At 51.0% G+C, this 18,490-nt stretch overlaps 4 protein-coding genes across 4 annotated transcripts; 1 reads left to right on the forward strand and 3 right to left on the reverse strand.

Annotated features, from left to right (window-relative positions):
• Window positions 1-5,676: 5,676 nt before the first annotated feature.
• Window positions 5,677-8,036, reverse strand: MAA_02218 (ceramidase family protein; the record flags this gene model as incomplete). The annotated part of the gene is made up of 3 exons (XM_007820216.1): window positions 5,677-6,819; window positions 6,872-7,402; window positions 7,473-8,036. The coding sequence occupies 3 exons, from the start codon at window positions 8,034-8,036 to the stop codon at window positions 5,677-5,679; spliced, it is 2,238 nt and encodes a 745-aa protein (XP_007818407.1).
• A 3,561-nt stretch (window positions 8,037-11,597) lies between these two features.
• On the reverse strand, window positions 11,598-11,852 carry MAA_10706 (uncharacterized protein; the record flags this gene model as incomplete). The annotated part of the gene is made up of 1 exon (XM_011412424.1): window positions 11,598-11,852. The coding sequence occupies one exon, from the start codon at window positions 11,850-11,852 to the stop codon at window positions 11,598-11,600; it is 255 nt and encodes an 84-aa protein (XP_011410726.1).
• A 449-nt stretch (window positions 11,853-12,301) lies between these two features.
• Window positions 12,302-15,280, reverse strand: MAA_02217 (ATP-dependent DNA helicase srs2; the record flags this gene model as incomplete). The annotated part of the gene is made up of 1 exon (XM_007820215.1): window positions 12,302-15,280. The coding sequence occupies one exon, from the start codon at window positions 15,278-15,280 to the stop codon at window positions 12,302-12,304; it is 2,979 nt and encodes a 992-aa protein (XP_007818406.1).
• Window positions 15,281-16,579: 1,299 nt separating this feature from the next.
• Window positions 16,580-18,142, forward strand: MAA_02216 (uncharacterized protein; the record flags this gene model as incomplete). The annotated part of the gene is made up of 1 exon (XM_007820214.1): window positions 16,580-18,142. One exon carries the CDS (start codon window positions 16,580-16,582, stop codon window positions 18,140-18,142), a length of 1,563 nt encoding a protein of 520 aa, XP_007818405.1.
• Window positions 18,143-18,490: the final 348 nt, after the last annotated feature.

Consider the following 18,490-nt stretch of genomic DNA (forward strand, 5'->3'; position numbering starts at 1 on the left):
AGGCCAACATTGAATGGTCAATCCATCATCCGTCAACCGGCAGGCCGGCGGCGAGGGAGCGGCGACAGGGGCGTCCATTGCCGGGACCAGGGTGAAGTGATGGGGAGGATGCATTAGCTGGCGCCAACCCAGCACTCGGGAACTGGGACTGCCCAGGAGGGAGTATGTTGTATGTCGGATGTAGTACTCCGTACAGTACATATGTATTGTACATGGGCGACGATGTCTCTTCTCTTATGACACAGCTTCTACGGAGTAGAGTTGATGGCTCCATGATTGCCGACATGGTCCGCCGTCCGCCGTATGTACCATGCTTGCACTGACCAGGCTTCCAGGAGGCCGGTACCAGTCTGCGGGGAGAGAGACTGCAACGGGTTCGGCTTGAAGTTCTCGGACCTCGATACGCATTTCACGCCTCAGACTCAGCCTCTGACGAAGCCCTCTGCGGCAGATGAGGCGCGCGAGAACAGAGCATATGGGGTCCGGATACGTGCGGAGTTGCTATACGGCACAATGACACCATTGCCATGAACTAAAAAGAACACAGCATGTTGGGCATTGACAGGGCACACCACACCCACAAGATATTGGGTTCTCGCCGTCCAAGAAGCCGATCAGCAACCCAAACGTCACCCCCAACGGCACACATACTGGTAGAGTTTGACTTTTACAACCAGCTCGAATCAGTCGAGGCACAGTCAGCCATGCGGCTCAACCGGACGTGGTAGTTGTTGACCTGCGTAGGGAGAACGTTACCACGCATGGTGCAGTGTATCAACGAGTACGTACTACTACCTAAGTAGTTGTAGTATATAGCTGCTCCGACTTCTGCTTTTCAGTACTGGTAGTAGCAGGCTCAGAAAAGGGGGCGGGGAGACAGGCGTACGAGGCAGCAGTTTCGGTATTAATGACAACAAACAACGATGGTGGAGATGAAGTGCTTGCTTGTCAAACCCAGCTCATGATCCACCAGAACGACATGACAGGGAGAGACCAGGGTGAACTCTCCACATGGTAAGCTAATGTAATAGTACTGGTACTAGTGGTTTCCCGACAGTTGTTGCCCGCTCGCCCGGGTTCTGTTTTGCTTCGCTGCGGAACAGGGTCCTGGTCCTCCAGCGCAAAGGATGTGGCTCTGAAATGGATTCCCAAAGCCCCAGGGCATATGAATGGGCCGGACGGTGTTTGAGGCCCTACGGGAGGCGGACCGAAGCCCGGAAACGAGGGTGTGGCGCCTTAAATTGCTTGGTTTGAGTGATGCTCCTAGTTGGCTCACCAAGCGATGACGGCCTGACTGGTCCACTTGATGCTCGCCATGACAATTTATACCTCGCGCAAAACGTTGGTCAGACCTTCGGGTGCGTTTTCGATACAAACCCTTGACAGGTGCGCAACTCCAGGCCGTTATCCTTGGTAAGGCTGGTCCCGGCCGAAACTGCCGCGTGTGTCGACAGCAAGCCAGGCAACCGGGGCACACATACATACTTCAGATGCGCGTGATTAGCAAGTTAGGGAAGGGTGCGTCAAAGAGTCGTATCACAGCGTAGAGAGCACCCCTTTGGTGGGTGTTGTCACGATGTTGTAGTTGTGTGGACATGGGTAGTTCTCAACGACATAGTCATGACGTTTGCTAGAGGTAGTTCTAATCGGCGTTCGGAGCTGTCAAGAGAAGTCAGGAAGCTCGAAATGTACGTCGAGCTGACCATGACATTAATTCCGGCATGGGGTCTTGGTTATTAGGGGGCAGCCAACCGCTGCAAATGGCTGTCTCTGAGAGTGTCACGAGACTCAAGTCGTTGGTGTCAAGTTTCAACCGTCGCTCCAGTGGTGTCGTCCCAAGAAGCCAGGTAATAATGCCCGAGTCAACGAGTCCGGCATATGATGAGTCAAGCGAACTCAACCGTAGCCAAGGGAGGATGCGGACACCAGCTTGTGCATTCTAGACCCATAGCTGGAGTGAATGTCTCGTTTTGGTGTTTGCGCAACCAGCAGCCTGGATTGTAGGCGACGAATCGATGTCCGACAGCCCAGCGAATGGTGTGGCCGATCTAAGTCCAAGATCGTGGCTGAAAACCTTCTGGCAATTTTTCAAACATGCAGCTGGCAATCCCCCGGCCACCGCCAGTTTGGAGGGCCACATACGTGGAGTCTGGCGTCTTGCTAGTGTCACGCCATCGCCACTTTTGTACTGCTCGGGGGAAGCGGTCGAGGGTTTTTTTTTTTTTTTTTTGCGATTGTGTAGGCTCGAGGCTGGACAGAGGCAGACTGCTTCGATGGTTGAACAAGTCTAACGATGGTCCAGGTCTGTAATCCTATTGTATTCACCGAGTGTGCAACCCGGCTCGATCAACCTTGCATAATGGACAGCGTGATACTAAGCACGAGTGACGTTGAATGCATAGACGGCTGGCGGCCTTGGTACGTGGAGTTGACGAACCACGACGGGTTCTGCCGTGCAGCAATGTCAGGCTGTCGTCTCGTCATAAAGCGAATTCGTCGTTTGACTTCGAATTGTTGCTTGCAAATTCCTGCCCTTCCTCCACACGCCCCATCTGACATCCATCCGTCTAGTGTCCATCTCACGGCGCCTGTTTGCCTGTTTGCCTGCTTACCTGCATACCTGCATGCTTGCCGTTTCCTGCTCGCCAGTGCCTTCCGTTTTCTTCTGCCTCCACTTTCCACCTGCCTTGACGAACCTCGACAAACATCAGACGAACAAAGGCGTTTCCGCCATTGGAGCCCCACCCAGCTACCTTTTTTGCCTCTCCTGCTCAGGCACATTGACTCGGGCAAACAGAAACGCTCTAAAGACTGCCTACGACAAGGCCCATTCTTTCGTCGAGGCTGATTTCTATCCAGAAATGTATTTGAGTTGCCTAGAACTTGCCAAAATGACCCGCTGATGGATTCAGTTGTGAAGTCTATAATATTCGAAACAAGCGTCGCGTCCCGATAGACTCCCTTCCACGGCCCCCATCACACCCACGTTCGGCATCACGATCATGTCAGCTACCTGAAAATATGAAAGCGAACCGGCTCCTAATGTTCTTTCTTCGGCATGGCCGGAGAGAAGCACGGCATACTCTGATCCTTCATGGATCAAGAAACAACAAGCCAGGTTTGTGGCCGGCGGGCGACATGCGCTCAAGTGGTGTGAAGCAGGGAAATTTCACCACCTCAGCCCCCATTCATACCACGAACCCACCTGAAGTAGGGGTGCGCTCTCTGCCTTTCAGCGCAGTTCACGCAACTTATGCTGGTTGTGGCCGTCTTTAAACCGCGGCCCACGTCATTAGCCTTAGCCACCAATATTTCTATTGGCTCTGACAAGCCGGAAACAATAAAGCAAAGTTTGGTTTTGCTAGGCCGTCTCTACTGAAAGGATGAGATAGTCCATCTTTCTCATTGGCTATTGTTTGGCACCTAAACTAACCAAAGTATTGCAGCTATGATCATTAGTCTTGTAAGACAGAAATCACGGCAAAACCTAACATCTGCCCTTGCTTGACTTTAACAGTCCATTTCCTAATATGGAGAAACACAACTATATACACTATAGTACGAGAAATATAATATCGATGTGTGGATGGCGTGTAAAATCACCACATTCACGCTTTCAATGAGACAAGCAAACAAAGCTTGAGTACTGGTCAATCGGGAACAGGTTTCTGCGCATAATACGCCGTATGACATGGGTGTACAGAACCATGTTCAGTCGACCTGATCGTCAGACTCCGATCCCGCAAATTTCTGCAGAGGGTAATATTTGCATATGTCAGGGTAATGATCCGACGAGTATTAGCGCAAGACTTGGGGTGGTTTGTCTTTATTCTCCCCTGTTTGAGACTTCTGAAAAAGTGTGTAGAATTGATATGACAGATTAATGGCCATAATGGCTTGGTCTTCTAGCGTCGTTGGGCCTTCGGCCGGCAAGTTGATTATTATGACACCACCCTCAGCCATCTCTCAGCAGAGCAGGGATTGCCTGTCCATGGTCTAGACGTCAGATAAGATTATGCAATGAACCCTGCATAAGCCCACGGGGACAGACAACAAGAACGGCTCAACCAGACGAGCGGTTTCGAGGCTCTCGGGGGAAATGGATAATGGGTCATGGACGATACGGTATCGAACTTACGTTGCGGAGTGTACTTCCGACTTCAGCGCCTACAGCTCGACGTCGCTTAGACTCCGTGGACATTTGTGATTGTTCATTCTAATTTGAATGGCTAATGTGGCGGAGTACCTACAATGTCCTCTACTGTCCTGGATGTCAACGCATAGTTCTAGGCAGGCCGGGGGACAGCTTACCAACGCACAACATATCTGCATTATCTACAGTTGCAGTTGATTGTACTAGGTGAGCCACACGGCTGGCCCGCTGTGCGGCAGCAGGCCCATCTGTCTTTTCCGCTGGTTTCTGTTAGTCAAAACCATGCGAGCTTGCGAAGAGTTTGGTACGTCTTGTGTGAAGGAGCTGATCACACGCGGGATGGGACGCCAACTAGCAACGGCGCACAGACAGGGAAACGGCACAGAACCTGGCTAGACAGCGTGGTCCTGACGTAATCCTTTTGTTACACGACAGCGAACTTGACGCATGCGGAATGTGTTGGTTGGATGACCCAATATTACGAGTCGACTTGAAAAGAACTCCTCGGCTGAGCTCCACGTTGTGTTGGGAATCAATGAATTCCATCGACCTGCATTATACTTCGTGACGATGGAATATAAGAAAGGGACTTGTCCAGACAGCACACGCTTGATTCTCCTATTCAGGCCCTAACATGGCATGGCAAATCGTCAGCCGGTCTCAGAATGGAAAATAAGTAAATAGATAACATTCAGAAGCGAGACACACACAATGTCTAAAGGAAACAAGACAATTGTTCTCGTTCCCGCTGGAATTTGAAAGGCTCATTGAAAGTCGCTAGTTAGAACAGATGTTGGCGGTGCAGATCCTCATCTTGGCGCCCAGACACGCTGTTTTTAAGCCACCAGACAGAAATCCCTACTATTCCAACGACAAAGGGGCCCAACCATGTGCTCAATCCCCCTTTACGCTCCTTCCCCCCCAAAAAGCACCTATTTCTTTTCTTGGGCTCTCGTGCCTGCGCAATGTGACTGGTCAGGTATCCTGGAAATAAAGGGGTCATTTTTGCCCTACATCTTGCCTGCGCTGTCGAGTGTTTCATGCCAGGCATACATACGTGTGAATGGCCTTGCATCCCATTCCCAGTTGTACCTGCGCCACTGACATGGCAACGCAGAAGGGCTAGTATATGTATGCCAGGATACGTGGTTTGATTGTGAGCGTGTGGGATCAAGCTGGTTTCATGATATGCTGTCCCGACAGAGGAGAGCAGAGCGATGCTTTTTACGATGGCGCATGATTTCAAATATTAGGACTGCACACGATAGACACGTGGAGTGAGTTTCGTTTCGTTTCACAGAACGTTTGGTCGTGGAAGGGAGAGGAAACAGTTTGACGTGGGATACCGTGACACGACGTGCAGACTTGGACAACGACGTGTTTTTGCTTTTCTTTTTGGAAACAGCACAGGGCCGGTGACAACAGTTTCATCAAGGAATTGGCCGGTCGGGAAAGTGAGGGATTGCGCTGGGGGGTATTTCATGTCGTTGCATTATTTGCTACATCACTAGAATTAAACTCCATCAGGGGCGCATCTGTCGTGTCAAGCCGCCCGTCAACTTGAATGAATTGCTAGTCCCCTCGAATGGCTTTACACTGCCAATCAGGGGCTTGGAGTCGCCGTAGTATTTGATTCTGTACGTGCCTGGTTGGGCATTCCCATACGTCTCCCATGATATATCCACCTCGCTGTATCCCAGGATGAAGTTGGTCCGGCGCCATGAATAGACGAGGAACCAGTCTGTATCGTCGCGTACTCGGGTCCACGAGCCGTCGGAACCTTGCTGCTCGACGGCGGCAAAAGTCTGTTCCTGGCGGAGGTTATTGCGAGGGTTGGCGCCTTGGAAAGTGACGTTGACCACAGATCCGATTTGATATGATGCAGACGGTTGGTGGACCACCTTGCCAAACGGTGAGCCGATCGGCTCATTGTCGACGACCACGCCGGTGATGAAGGAGAGCACTTTGCCACGGTTGTCGGGCGCAAGAGGTCCTTGGTCAGGCGTGTCCTTTGAGTCTGGGTGGAGGTAATGCATATTGCTGACGGTGAGGTTGATGTAGGCATCCAGTTCATGGGGTCCAAACAATGTTGATGCACCCTCGTAGCGTTGAATTTCGTATTCTTCGGGTGTAGCACAGTAGTGGGAATAGCTGTTTGCTGGGCCACCAAGAACAACGATGGGCTTCTGAGGCAAGAAGCTAGAAGCTTCGGTTGCAACAGCAGCTTTCCACCGTCGTCCCGACATGGTGGTTGCTTCCGAGGGAGAGACAATGATGAGGAATTGACCTACGCGGAGGACTTGAATGTCGACAATGTTTGGTGTCCAGGCATAAGGCTCATCCATTTCACCAACGTCGAGGAGAATAGGCTTGGAGCCTTGGCATGCCTTTTGTTCCTTCGTGGGCGTTCTAATAAGCCCCGAAACGACTTTCCAAAGGGGATTGACATTGGGCTCGCCAGAATCACCTTGCGTAAAATCGAATGCGCCAGGCCAGTCGGATGTTCCAGCTGCGAACGAGTAGCCCAAAGCGGCTGGGCAAGTCTGTGCCTGCTTGCCACTGGGAAGAGTGAAGTTCCAGAACCGCATGTCGTGGAAGAAATGGAATGCCTTGACGGATGAGCCTTGAATTGGGGTTCCCGAAGTACCCAGGGAGTTCTGGCCCGTCTATATTAGCGTTCTGGGCCTGGTTTCCTTCGTTCATGTAAAAAAAACTTACGTAGATGGTTTGAGCACCTGCAAATTGACGGCGTCCTATCTCATAACAGCTTTTGACGCCGAGGTCCAACGCTCTGAACTCGGGTCCCCGTCCGTGACAACTCTGCGACTTGCCATCCGCACAGGTGCTATTTTCCAAGCTACACTGCTGGCCGGATCCATCATCGCAATATGCCCCAAGAACGTTTGGTGTAGTATCGCCCACATTAGCCTGACTAAACCCAGCCACAAATCCATCGGCAGCATTAGAGTTATCCTTCATGGCATTTTCGAACATCCACGCCGCAACACCCTTGTTGTCCGCAGCAGCGTGGGTATTATTACCGAGAAGGGAGGTGCCGTGAACGGGAAACCATGTGAGGACGCCGATGTCCTTGTTATCGGAAGCACGCTTGAAACGAAGGAGGGTCATTAAAGTGTCGGTCTCGTCTTCATATTGCTTGCGCTCGGATTCGGGATTGGCAAGATAGGCGTAAAGCGAGCGGTTAATAGCGCCATCTTTGACTCTGGTCGTGCCTGCGTCCAAATAGCCCTAGGAAGCTGTGTAAGTTTATTTGGCATGCGATATGAGAGAGTAAGGTGCGTCTTATTCAACAACGTACGGCCTGGAGATTTTCATGGGCGCGCTTAATTGACAGCACGGCACCGTCCACGAGAGCCTGGTAGCTCTGCTTGTCGAAGCCCAGGGTTGTGATCTGCGGTAAGAGATAGTTGAACCAGGCGCCCGGGCCAGCATGGCTGTGAGTGCCGGTCAAAGCGATGTTATTATGGCCGTAGATACTGTACTCAGCTCCCAGATTCTTTAGTCCGTCCAATACGCCATAACGTGTAGCAGTATCTCCAGACTGCGAGTCTAGGACCAGGTACACAAACCGGTCATCAGGATTATTCTTATCAGCGACAATGAAAGCGCGGCTGTGCAGACGCTGCCGAAGACCAGTGCCTTTCTGGTCGAGATTGGCGTATCCGGCAAAGCCGATTTCAACAACAGGGCCTGTGATGTCTGCTTTACCAACGCCAATAAGATACTTGTCACCCGTGGCGGCCGCGGAGCCGCAAGCTGCCAGCGTACTGAGGACGCACAGTGCCACCAGGAAGAATAAGCTGTAGATGGAGCTTCTAGAAAGGCCCAAGCCTTTGGAGGGCCCAGCAGTCGAGTACGCCATGATGAAAACAGACCTTGTGTATTCAGCGTGTAGGAACCCGTCAACTGTGGGATGGTGTGTCTTGACGTGAAAACATGTCCGAGGCCACCGGTTCACGAAGGGTGTGTTGAGCGTATGATGACCTTTATATTCAACAACCCTCTACACAGCGATCTCCCGGGCCGAGAACGAGGACAGTCAGCGTTGCCAACTCTTTCGTCACTGGTTGTCTCGATACACATGGGCCCCTGATCGGATGGGATGGGAGGGGGGTTGGCTAGCCACGTTCGGCCCGTCTCGTGACGAGAGTGGTAACGATGCTTTCCTCCAGATGTCCTGGCAGATGGCAGACAGCACTTTCTGAGGCATGGCTGTTATGGAGGGGGCACGGAGCTTCTGTAAGGATGCTAGTTGCAGCGGATAAAGGGCAGCCGTGGTGCCTGGTGCGTCGTCACAATCCGCAATATTGAACTCAAGCGTCCACTCGCAGCGCAGAAGACGACTAGAAAAGAGCCGACTTCGGGCACTAGCAAGGACAACAAGCTGGCCAGGGCGATTTAGAGCTGGTGCTGGAGCCTCTGGGCTGTCAGGAACAGACATGAGGGCCGAAGATCAGGCCCGTAGTACCGGCAGGATCCGCCAATGGGATGTGTGATTTGACGGATGACGGACATGCACGAGATGGTTCAAGATGAAGACTGGAGATGACGGTTCAGGCCGTCCAGTCGGGGATGCGGGGTGGCATCGAGTCAATAGCGATTGATTGAGCAAGGGCCATTGCCACCCAGGCCGCAGTTGCTCAAGCCGATGAGTTATACAATAGTACTTAGTAGCTAGTGCTGGCCACAGGTTGGCGCTTATGTTCTGTCGATGCAGAAATGCACAAACTGTACTCCGCACAGAGTACCTACCTCGAGTAGTATGCACCTGTCAATAACTCCGCGACTTCAAACACTCGACTCGTACGTGCTTGCCTCTTTGAAAGATTCAAAAAGTGGGTCTCCGACAATATCGAGAGAGAAAAAACAGCACTTATTACCATGAGTATCAGCTCTTTGCGCACCATCACGTTCCATACCTCACCAAGTGCTGGTTTCCCGTTCCCAGCGGCAGTTCCACCGCATTACGGAGCATGTCACCAGCCTGGCATCTTTACCCTGTCTGATGTCCGCGAAATCCACTCTAAATCCACTCAGCGCCGGCAAGGAATTTGTATCACAGCGAGCGGCGACCCTACATAACCGTGTGGCTCCTTCGCGGGGTGCAGCTGGCCGCGTCAAAAGCACCGTGGACCAGACATGCAGCACGTTGGACCGCCGTCGGCCAGCACGCGCAGCGCCACCAGCAGCAAACAGGACAGGCGAACAAGGGCTGTGTGTGTCATTCGCCAGCATCTGGTCAACTGGGCTACTGTCGTGTGCATCGTGAGGTCATCAGACACCTCTCTAGTGCCACTTCCTCCAACTTTGACAGGGTTGGGACGAGACACTTCACCTTGTGCTCTGCAAATCTGGCCGAGTTCTATTTGCCGTTCGACCAATTACGGCATATCAACAGACCGATCGGTCCCATGGCTTCAGTTTAGGAGGTTGCAAGTCTATTTGGAGTGGGTAGCTAGCAATGTCCATCGTGTCCAAAATGGGACATAGCATACGAGCTTCAGAATTTTGAAGTATAGCCGGGCTAAGTCCAACCGACCTCATGCCTTTCTGACATTGGCCACATCGGTGCGGGAATCGCTAATAGCTACCTGGGTAAATATCCTACATGCATTCATCTTTCGAGTCTAGCCTGCCTCGGGACTCGATATACCACTAAAGATTCGGTCGGGATAGTGAAGGCGACCCTCATCAAAGTAGCAATTCATGAGCCACGTCCTCGTTGCCGTGAAATCTTGCCAATCACGATATAGTCCCTCGTTGTACGAATCGACGACGATAGACGCACCATAGGTGTTTTATCAGCGCGGCCATTCCCAGGACAATATTGATATGATCTCATCATTATGTATTGGCAATGCAACTTGGGCGAAGTGGCGACATCGCCAGAGAGACGCACGAGTCGCTACGTCTGGAACGTAGGGCCCAAAACTGGTGGTTTTATCGTAATGAAAGTCAAGTCATCATGAACTTACTGAAGTAGCATTCTTCGTTGCGCCATGTATCATCGCGCGAGGGACCGCAACTCTTGGTCCGAGGCGGCCGGACATCGGTCCTTCCGTTGTGGAACCTCGGTCTAATTCAATGCCCGGTTGGGCCGGCCGTGGATGTGTCCGCGCGAAGGAAGTAAATAATTATGAGACGCGAGAAGTGTGCGTGGGTTTTATGAACTGACAGTGTCTTCGTGGACCGGGTGAGTTGTTTGCGGACCCCGACACAATGCCTATAGTTACAACACGCCGAAAGGGTTACATTTTCAAAGCTAAAGCGCAAGGGATAGAAATCAGGTATTACGAGGTTCACCGTGTGATAAATCGGTCCATTCTGCCAATGCCGCTGCGCTGGTGATCCAATATCACAACAAAGGGATCCTGCGTAAAGACTCAGAGAGGAATTGGCCTTGGCTACCTAGCATGCAACCCCGTAGCATCTGGCAAGGGGAAATATATGTTGCTAATGAGTCCATGCTTCAAAAGTGAAGCATCTTTTGAACGCGCTCCGGAAAAGAAAAAACGGCAAGAATTCTGCGTCTGGCGGCCAAATGAAACTCCCTTGGGCAAAAAAATATCAAGACACACGACTGTCCATGAAGCAGACATATCTCCAAGGCGTACAAATGCTCACCCGTTCTCTGAGTGCGGCGCTTGGACGCCACTGCAGAGCAGTTGGTTATGGATTGTCCGTAATGCATATAAACACCTTCAGTCGTCGGCCATCTCTTACACGGGCAGTATTCTAGGGTAGCTCGACGTGCCATGTTTTCGGGCGCCTAGATGAGAGACCGATCGATGTCTGTTGAATGCTGGAACTGTAGGCTTTGTTTCCCCTGACTGATGATTTGGCAAAACATCTGCAATGACGTATAATGTATTGATAATCTTAGCCTGCCCTTGTCTCTCGTTGCCATTTCGGCGTCTAAATACGCCAAGGTTTTAAATCATGCATGGGAGACCTGTCTTGTCTTGAAACTAGAGTCACCGATACTCAAGCGCCCCGAGAAGATAAATGCTCTAAATAAACACAATAAATAAAGTGATGGGAGCTCGCCTGCGCCAAGTTGAAGTACAGCCAAACCTCTTGGAGCTCGACAAATGCCACCACGCAGGTCTGCTAGAACAACAGCGGGTAGCAGCCCCAGCGTATTTAAAACTCGCAAGATGGCGCTGGTATAGCCAAGGACTAATAAGATGGGAGCAGTCACAATATGATTTTAGCTAGAAAAGACTTGTCGGCAGTAAATGTCGGGTTGTACGTCAAAGTGACACACTTAGAGAAATAGACGCTTTGAAACAAAATTGAAGGGATAAATCGAATATTTCAGTCTATATACCATTGAAAATCTGACCTGCAATGTAATTACACACTTGCCAAATCTAGTACATGAATCTGAGGTCCCCCGCCCAAGGCTCATTCTTACAAGCGCCTAGTTCTTTGTCTCCTCCTTTAGTCCCAACATGCCAGGAAAGTAATTGTAAACAATATAGCTGTCAACAACGGCACATGCGCCAAGTCCGTAAGCAACATTGCGTCGAGTCTTGGGCGAGAGGTTCTTCCATGCCCATGAATTACTTGCCGCTGCATCGGTGGTAGCTGGCTTCAGAGAGGCAGTGGTCGTGGAGAAGGCTCGGCGGGTGGCCATCTTGGTGATAGGGGTAGAGAGTCGAGCGACGGCAGACATTTCGAGTGCTGGTAGTTATAGGTGGAAGTCTAGAGGTAGATATTTCTGATGCGCTTAATGTGCTGTGCTGCTTATTGGAGGAGAGGGCGATTGTTTAGAGATGCAAATTGCCTGGTTTAGTATAAATTTGTACTGTATTGCTTAATTGTGTGATGATGAGTTTTTGAGTGTCATAGTTGAGAAATTGAGACCGTTTATTTATATTTCCCCGTTGTCAAGAACACGACTGATAAGCCTTACACCAGCATAACGGGAGCATAACGCTTAAGCGTTAAGCTCTTCCACGGACAGTTCCACATTTTCCGATCGTTGAATCCAAATGCTGGCGGATATGACGCGACGCCACAATGATCCACAGCCTCGACCCTGATACTCATGACGTCCAGTTGTAATACTCCCGGTCTCGTCCGAATACTAGCGTAATCATGAAAGTGAACATGATGCCTTCGTTATGAATTTCCCGGTGGGCCCCTTGGACGATTAATCGTGAGAGGCTTGAACGGTTTCCGGAGACGATCCATTGATGGCGGGGGACCGAGGCCAACTGGTCGCCTTATGCCGCCAGCTGGCTTCATGGATGTGAACGTTGTCGAGTGGAAGACAGTTGCTGGGCGCTGCGAAACTGTTGCCGCAGCCTTTCCCTCGTCATGTTGCGGCTCTGGTGATAGTGGCCGCGTAGGGGAGCTCGAAAAACAGGCGTAATGTTTGGCGGAAGGTTCTTTCGTCGTCGACTGGGCTACATTGGGCCGTGAAATAGGTTTGGCACCTGTAACCTTGTGTTTGGCAAACGTTGGGTCTATAGTTGCTTCTGCGTTAATGTTGACAGCAGGCTGGGAAGTTCGGTGGGCTGCTCGTGATGCGGCTGCCTGATATCGAGCGAGAGAAAAATCTCTTGGTGCAGGCTTCATGCCTGCAGCGGTCGCGAGTTGCCTGGATTCCGTTGTCACAAATCCAAGCAAGCTTCTTTGGTCCGGTCGTCTATTAGTGGTTCCTTTAACACTTCGGTTTGAGTAGGCTTTGCCGGCGGCATTCCGGGACATCTCTGCCTCGGCGCCAGATGCTGCTAGAGCCGTTCGATGTGTGCTTGCACTAGCGAATCCAGGTAGGGAGGACATTGTGAATCCGGAAGACTGCTCCATTGTCGTGGAATAATCTGGTTTCCATGGCTTCTCCTGTGCCGTACCGCCATTATTTACATAATGTTGTGTCTTTTGCTTCTTTGGCGGTCTGCCGTATGAGTTGTCGTCATGTGGATCGAGATAATCAGGATTCTCGTGGTCGAAAGGATCAATTGGATGTTGATCATCCTCGGGACAAAACATGATTGGTATCTTGTCGAAGATTGACTTCTCAGACGGTATCACTCGGCCGAGAATCTTGCCTACCCCTTCCACGACAGGCCTATCGAATGACGGTCCTTTTTGAGCAAAGGACTCGGCAAATGCTGAGACAAATGGCGAGAGTTCGACCTTGTTGCCTAGTCCTTGAGATCCATATAGCGGACAGCTCAAATACAGCAAGGCTTTTGCCCTTGTCATGGCCACATAGAGTAATCTTCTCTCTTCATCCATGTCTTCGGCTCGGGAATGAGGTATTGACCCCCCGTAGACCGAGGGGATAAATACGACGGGCCATTCTAGGCCTTTGGAGGCGTGGATAGTTGATATTGTCACCTGTGATGCTTTGTCTTGTTCCTTGTCACCCGACTGGGCGTCGGACGCAAGAGCTACATTGGCCAGAAATTTACCTAGGATATCATTATCCTTTACTTGATCGAGGTTTTCAATCTCGGGCAGAGCCTCTTCCTCTCCTTCATTGTCATAGTCACGCACGAAGTCGTTTGCCAAACTCAGAAGTTCTTGTACGTTGGCCCACCGCTGTTCGTGGTCCTCCTGATATTCTGCCTCCAGATACTTCTTGAAGGATAACTGACTTATCAGTTGTTCAATCAGATCCACCAGAGACATGGAACCACCTGCAATAATATCCTCCATGCTTTGCCGCAGAGAAGAGACGATCCTTAGAAGCTCCGTATTTAATTTTTGCTCCATGTTTGGGCGAAGTTTCGTTGTTGCTCGTCGACCTCCACGGCAGTGCCTCCATAACAGTGCCCACAGGCTAAGCTTTGACATCTCTGCTTCCTCCAGGAGAGACTTTATTGTAGTCTCTCCTATACCTCTTCGAGGTACATTGATAATTCTTGCCAGAGCGTCATTCATATTCGGCTGGTAGACTACGCGGAGGTAGTCAAGTAGGATTTTAATCTCCTTTCTTTCGTAAAATTTGTGTCCTCCTATCATGCGGTACGAGATGCCAGCCTTGCCCAGGGCAGACTCAATGTGTCTGGACAGGTACGCCGACCTTAGCAATATCGCCACATCTTCATTCTTTATCGCCCCCCCAAACATAGTAATGGCTCTTCTCAATTCGGATACAATCCATTCCCCTTCTCTGGAGGAACTTTTAAGCCTCCGGAGCACCGGTTTGGTACCCTTAGTATGGACCGGCAAAAGGACTTTTTGATATCGCTTTGAATCCTGCTGAATAACCTGCAGCGACATGTCGAGAATCAACTGTGACGATCGGTAATTCTCTTCCAATGATATCTCGTCAGTCTCGGGGTAGTCTCTCAAGAGCCGATAGAGATTCTTGATTTCTGCCGAGCGCCACCCGTAAATACTTTGATCGGGGTCTCCGACTATGGTAATTCGCTGTCGAGCCTGTGCAAACAGCTTCATCAAATCATATTGTATGCCGTTGGTATCCTGGTACTCGTCAATCAGAACCGCCTGAACGTTGGACACGCATGAGGGGTGCTCTTGCAAAAGCTCAACGCATCGAACCAACAAATCGTCATAGTCAAGTAGATTTGATCTGGCGAGATGGTCTTGGTATGCGGTATAACACTCATTGAGCGAAGGGGTCTCATTTGGCCGCCTTCCACTCTGTTTTGGTACTGGTGTCGTGCCCTTGGACTTCTTCTTGCTAATCCAGCTTTTGGCGTGTGCGGGTTCAATCTGCAGATCAAGTCTTTTGATGATTCTTTGAATGATAGCGCGGGAGTCTCCATCGTCAGCAATTCCGAATTTGGGGTCCAGGCCAATTCGCTTGCCGTAGACAGCTAGATATCTTCGAGCAATGGAATGGAAAGTTCCGAGTACTATTTTCTTCTCACATTCTTCGCCGAGTCTTTTGCCAATTCTGCCCTTCATTTCCCGAGCAGCTTTGACGGTGAATGTCGCGACAATGACATCAGCGGGCTGATAGCCCACATGTTGGACAAGCCATACGACACGAGAGGTCAGTGTGTGTGTTTTTCCGCTGCCTGGGCCAGCCAATATAGCAACTGTGGGGGAGTTTGATGTGACTGCCCGACGTTGAGCTTCGTTTAAAGAATTCAAGATTGTTTCTGGATGTGGACTTTCCATGGTGTTTCCGGCGCGTTGCTGTGCACGCGTATATGGGGACACGGTGCAAATGAGACTATCATTGAGCCAAATTTAGCCACTTTAGAGCACATACAGGCTGTCTGAAGTCCCGAAGTTGGAATTGAAGGGTCAATGGCCAAGAGAAGTCAAAAGCAATGGGCGCTGTACATGTCGTGATGAGGACTGGCGTCAAACCAGAACGCGTAACAAAACGCCCCCACGTCGCGAGATCATGTGACCTGAAATTAGCAGGGGCCAAACCTATTGAATGAAAACCAACCATGAGGAACCAAAAAAAGAGAGAGAGAAGAGAAAAGACGAAGCGTTGCATGTTGCGTTGCAGGAGACAAGTGGCTTGGTGATTCTTCAAAATGAACAAATTGTTCAGCCAGTTGAGTCAAGAGTCTGCACAAGTGACCGGTCACAATTGACCCAACCAGGCCATGCGGGATAAGGATCTCGCACCTCAATGGCCAAGGACGGAGGGAGCACTTGAGTATGTACTCCGTACACCAGGTACTATCTCCTGCAACGTCTTGTTGGCTCGATCAGGCTCTGTTCGTGTCACCAAGCTAAAAATGCGCCCAACAAGAGCCCTTTGGTGTTGGCTGACACGAATGCACGGAGATAGGCGTACGCATTGACCATTGACCTGATGATGGACAGACCCCGCTGCTGTCTTGTGTGTTTTGTTGCCTTCTAGCGGCATTATTTTCAGTCTATTTAGGAGTACGGCGTGTTTACAGAGTATTCTCTCTGGTCAGATGCTCGATTGTATGTTCATAATAAGTTCGGAAGCGGGGGCTGGATCTTCGGGCACCAGCACTTAGCGTATGCAAGGCCCTCACTTTTCATCCAATCACAGACTTCATCTCCTCATCACTTCGAACTCGGCGCTTAGCATCCCTGCCATCACCACCAACCATCCAACCACAATTCGTCAACACCATCAGCCCTCCTGTCTGCCCTTCTGCCTTCCTGCGGTGTGATTCACCACAAGAAGATGGCCCGTCCAAACGCCATCATGCAAGTCTGGCCCGAAACTGAATCCCGGCCAGGGCACGGTCGAGCAATGCTTCTGGCCTCAGCAAACCAACACACGCTTCGAAACCCCAGCGCTAACGTCTGACACACTGCCCACCGTCAGCAGCCGCTCAATGGGCATGTATATACCGGAATGACGCCTCATATCCATCCCCGGCCTGGTCAATTCTCCTCCAAACCATGTTTTGTCGACTTCCTCCAGGAGGTCACATAACGCAATGATCGCCGCCTCAAAGGGCTTACTTCCTCTCCACGATGCCACACTGCTATTTACAACTGGTCTCTTCTCTGACCTTTCTGTCGCTTTCTTTCCTCTTCCCGTTCGCTCACTCGGGCCCAACAGCTACAGAGCAGGTCTTTCACGCTATCAATAGAGACAACAACCCCCTCGGCATTGACTGGAGTCCTGCACCAGCTCCCGAGGACGGTCCAGCGTTTTCAGCCAGAGCCTTGCGAGACACAAAGTATCTCCCCGCGCAGATTGGCGGTATCGTCGCAGCATACGGCGTATCGTTGGTGCTGGTCGCCATAACCCTGCTTTCACTCGCAAAGAAAAGACGGCAGCATATCCAGGCCGGCAACGACGAGGCTGACTTTGATGGTTCCAAGGCAGTATACGACTCTGACTCACCATCGGCCTCTTTCCCTCTAAACCAGTTCAATCCACAGTCGCACCTTCGACGCTCGGTGGTTCCTAATTTCTCGTATCCATCACCCATAAACACTCAGTTTAACGATAATACTCTTCCCCCTCTCAAGCCGTATATTTACCCTTCACCAATATCCTCCGTTGGCCACCCGGGGGTAAACCCTTCAGTTGATCAATCCGTTGTTGCTCAGGACAGGAAAATGGCGCAAAATCAACTGGAAGAGATGTACAAGCATGTTATGGAGCATGAAGATGCTAAACAGCGCGGAATTGTATTGGACACCCCCATTTACCCGAACCAGCAGCGAACATCTACTTCCGACAAGTCTGCCACGACGCTGTCAGGAAGAGATAGAGCCAAGCCGGCAAGCTTGAACCTGAGTGCAGAGCATGAGGGCAAGACGCAGTCCAGGACTTCTTCCTTCTTCTCAGCGCTGCGCTCTCCACGGAAGAAGCCTATCAAGGGCGTGCACATCTCGCCGCCAATAATGACTCCCCAGTCAGCAACATTCCCAAGGTACGAATCGCGGGAGATGAATACAATTCCTCGCAGAAACTATGCGCCTCCGCCGCCTCCTCCGATTCCAACGGATCAGACTGCCTTTGGAGCCCAGGTCCGGAGTAGCGGCGCTCCTCCTACACCAAGCATGTCACCCGGAAGCGTTCAAAGCATTGACGAGCGTATTAATTCACAACTCGGCCCGTCAAACTATTCAAATACTGCAAGATCCGAGGTCGAGCCTGAGTCGGCTACATCGCAAACGCCTCTGGTTGGGCTACCCTCGTCCCCGAAAGCGGGCGCCACGTTCCCTTCTCTGCCCTCCTCTCCCAAGCCTGGGGTTAGATTCCAAAGAGCCAACGCGCCCTCGGCAGTGCGTACCGGTGGTAACTTGCCATTGAGAGCTTACGAGGGCGCTCTTGCCTCGCCGTCTGCTACGCCTCAGACGACGAAGCAGACAGTCTTCGAGAGACGAGGTCCACTGTCACCAACTACAGGGAAAACCCCAATGACTGCTGGTGCAGTGCCTTATTCGCCCTACCAACCATTTACACCACTTGTCCCCATTACCCCTTCTCTAGTGACCAAGGAGGACCGAAAGAGAATGAGGAGAATGGTTCCCAAGACACCCACTACGGAACTGGTCAAGAGTTCTGAGGAGATGTGGTAATAAAAGGCTTCCGCGAGCACACCTTGCGACCACGATTAATCTGCATGGATGAGGACTTATACCATTGATACCGCCTCTCTTTTTCGCAGGACCCGGCACAGAGGGTATTTTACTATGTCATCACACTAGCATACCGCTACGTTTTTCTTTACACTTTTTTTTATAGATTACTGTTTGCGAAAGCCAATATTCAGGGTATGGGATTAAGGGTTTGGGTTGGACGTGATAGGAACGCCACGACCGGTCGGTGCCATGTTTGTATTTCCTTTCTGTAGTAAGCACTTGACGAGGTAGATACTCTTCAGTCGAAAAAAGATACTATTTCCCATGTATTCTCTATACATTGTC

Source organism: Metarhizium robertsii, assembly GCF_000187425.2.
Source record: "Metarhizium robertsii ARSEF 23 chromosome Unknown MAA_Scf_1, whole genome shotgun sequence".
NCBI lineage: Eukaryota > Fungi > Ascomycota > Sordariomycetes > Hypocreales > Clavicipitaceae > Metarhizium > Metarhizium robertsii.